This window comes from Rhagoletis pomonella, unplaced genomic scaffold (assembly GCF_013731165.1).
Source record: "Rhagoletis pomonella isolate Grant_MI unplaced genomic scaffold, Rhpom_1.0 Rhpom_scaffold_00003, whole genome shotgun sequence".
In the NCBI taxonomy this organism is placed as follows: Eukaryota; Metazoa; Arthropoda; class Insecta; order Diptera; family Tephritidae; genus Rhagoletis; species Rhagoletis pomonella.
Genome location: NW_023458557.1, coordinates 1,351,859 through 1,354,024, shown reverse-complemented (window position 1 = coordinate 1,354,024; position 2,166 = coordinate 1,351,859). Strand labels below are relative to the sequence as shown.

The 2,166-nt window shown below is 52.3% G+C and overlaps 2 protein-coding genes across 2 annotated transcripts; both read right to left on the bottom strand.

Moving 5' to 3' along the window:
- Positions 1-348: 348 nt before the first annotated feature.
- LOC118734940 lies at positions 349-1,078 on the bottom strand. Its single transcript, XM_036464538.1, has 2 exons — positions 1,067-1,078; positions 349-1,020 (listed from the first exon to the last, which is right to left on the bottom strand). The coding sequence occupies exons 1-2, from the start codon at positions 1,076-1,078 to the stop codon at positions 349-351; spliced, it is 684 nt and encodes a 227-aa protein (XP_036320431.1).
- A 65-nt stretch (positions 1,079-1,143) lies between these two features.
- Positions 1,144-2,052, bottom strand: LOC118734939. The gene has a single exon (XM_036464537.1). The coding sequence runs from the start codon at positions 2,050-2,052 to the stop codon at positions 1,144-1,146; it is 909 nt and encodes a 302-aa protein (XP_036320430.1).
- Positions 2,053-2,166: the final 114 nt, after the last annotated feature.

Below are 2,166 nucleotides of genomic sequence, written 5' to 3'. Positions count from 1 at the left end.
AGCAGAGTTATAAGGGCTGCAAGCCATACCGTAGGTGACAGTCTTCAGTTGATACGCATGGAGCGGGTCATTATGGCTTTCGCGCCAGAGGATCTGCTGCCAACATCGATGCCTGGAGTCCACTTCGATTTGCCGGAACATCTTCTCGATGTCAGCCGTGACAGCTACGCGGAATCGACGAAAGCGTAAGAGGAGGTCAACTAGTGGATCTTGAACTGCCGGCCCAACCAGCTGAGTGTCGTTCAAGGAGACGCCATTGCTGCTCTTCGCCGAAGCGTTGAAGACCACACGGAATTTCGCGGTGACAGCATGGTGCGGTATAAAGTAGGCGTGGGATGGATCATCTCGTTATAGCGTGATCTTCTCCATGTGGCCGAGCGTCTCGTACTCGCGCATAAACTGAACATACTTCTGGCGCAAGTCATCATCACCCCTCAGACGCCTCTCAAGGTTGAAAAAGTGGCCCAGCGCCTTGCCGTAGGAATCACCGAGTGCAGGCGCATCCGGAGAAAATGGGATCTGCACTATGTATCGGCCATTGCTCTTGCGCGATACGGTTCGTTGGAAAATCTCTTCGCAAATGTCATCGGTCGTTTTGGGGCGAGGAACCTCCTCCAGTTCCCAGGTAGCACATTCGGTCGGTGTGCCCAAGGCGGGGAGTGACGCACAGCGTGGCGATGTAGGTCCGCATATGACCCAACCGAGACGCGTATGGAGAGCGCACGGCTGCTTAGTCCCACCAGTGATAGTTTCACCCAGGGGAAGCATGCCCGTGATGTCCGCTCCAATGAGTACATCGATGCTTCCTGGCGTGTGAAATGTCGGATCAGCCAGTGGTATGTTGTGTAAGTGTTTGTACCCGCTCGTGTCAATTGGAGATGCGGGAATCGTCGAAGTTATACTAGGCAAAATGTGCGCATCAAAACGGCACTCAAATTCTACATCGTGATATGATCGCATCACCAGAGTCGTTTGTCCGCGCGAAGAAGTTGCCCTTCTACCGTCAATGTGTAATGACTTCTGTGGAGATTCAAACGCTTAAAAATGGCTCCGTAATGAAGCTTACCTGTGAACCCATGTCACACAAGAGACGACACGATACTTCCTCTCCAAACCCATTTACGATGGGCGCCTTGGCAGTGGCTAGTAGGACGATTCCTTCGGATTGCGCCAGGAGAGACTTGACAGCATCCAGACGGGCAGGACCTGAGGCGTAGTAGCGCTGGTTGATGGCGATTGTTGCTCGAGTACGGACACTGGTCGCGCTACTGAGCTGGTGTTTGTAGGTAACCGCTCGCCTTGCGGAGCTTCCTTACAAAGCAAGGTGTTGTGTTTCTGCTTACAGTTGTTGCAATTCCCCGAGTTACACTCACGGGCCGAGTGACCTGGTCCCAAGCAGTTGAAGCATAACGTGGCTTGGCGTACCCAGTGCAAACGTTGAACCAGACTTAATGCTCGAAATTGAGGGCATCTTGATATACGATGTGGCTCGGCGCATCGTGGGCAGGTCATTGCTGATATCATGTTGGCGCTTGAAGATTTGGGCATCACCATATGTGACTGTGCAGTACGAAATGTTGCCAAGTGCCTGGGCGGTACGGCAGAGCTGCTCCTTAAAGTGTCAGCATAGGTCTCAATCTCCTCAAGCATTTTCTGCAGATGCGGCAGAGTGTCTGAATGACTCAGAACGGTCCAGTGCGTGACCGCCGATGTTGGCAATTTACGGATAACAATAGGATAAACGATGGCGTCCCAATGGTCGGTGTCCAAGCCCATCACGTTAAGTGCACGTAAGGTACTGCGTACTACATCGATTACATTCCGAACATTGCGTTGCGTAAGTGCTGGGTGTTCAGGCAAGTCCAACAACCGATTCACATGTGACTCAACCAAACGCCTGGGATTGTCGTACCTCCTCTTCAATTCCGCCCATAGTAGGTCGTAGCCTCCAGTGTATACGCCGCCAACTATTGACACCGCTTGCGCATCGACGCACTGCCTTAGCCGGCTGATTTTGTAAGTGTCGTCAAGATCAGTCCGATTATGTACCATCGACTCGAAGATGTCCTTAAACACCAACCAGTTTTCCTGTCGACCATCGAACGTGGGGAGTTTGAATGGATCTAATCGGTGTTCACCTTGGCACCGGCTAGATGCAGAGTGCGC

Bases quoted from the DNA above. Each gene is read 5' to 3' on its own strand.
- LOC118734939 (XM_036464537.1), bottom strand. From the start codon at position 2,052: ATGGTACATAATCGGACTGATCTTGACGACACTTACAAAATCAGCCGG.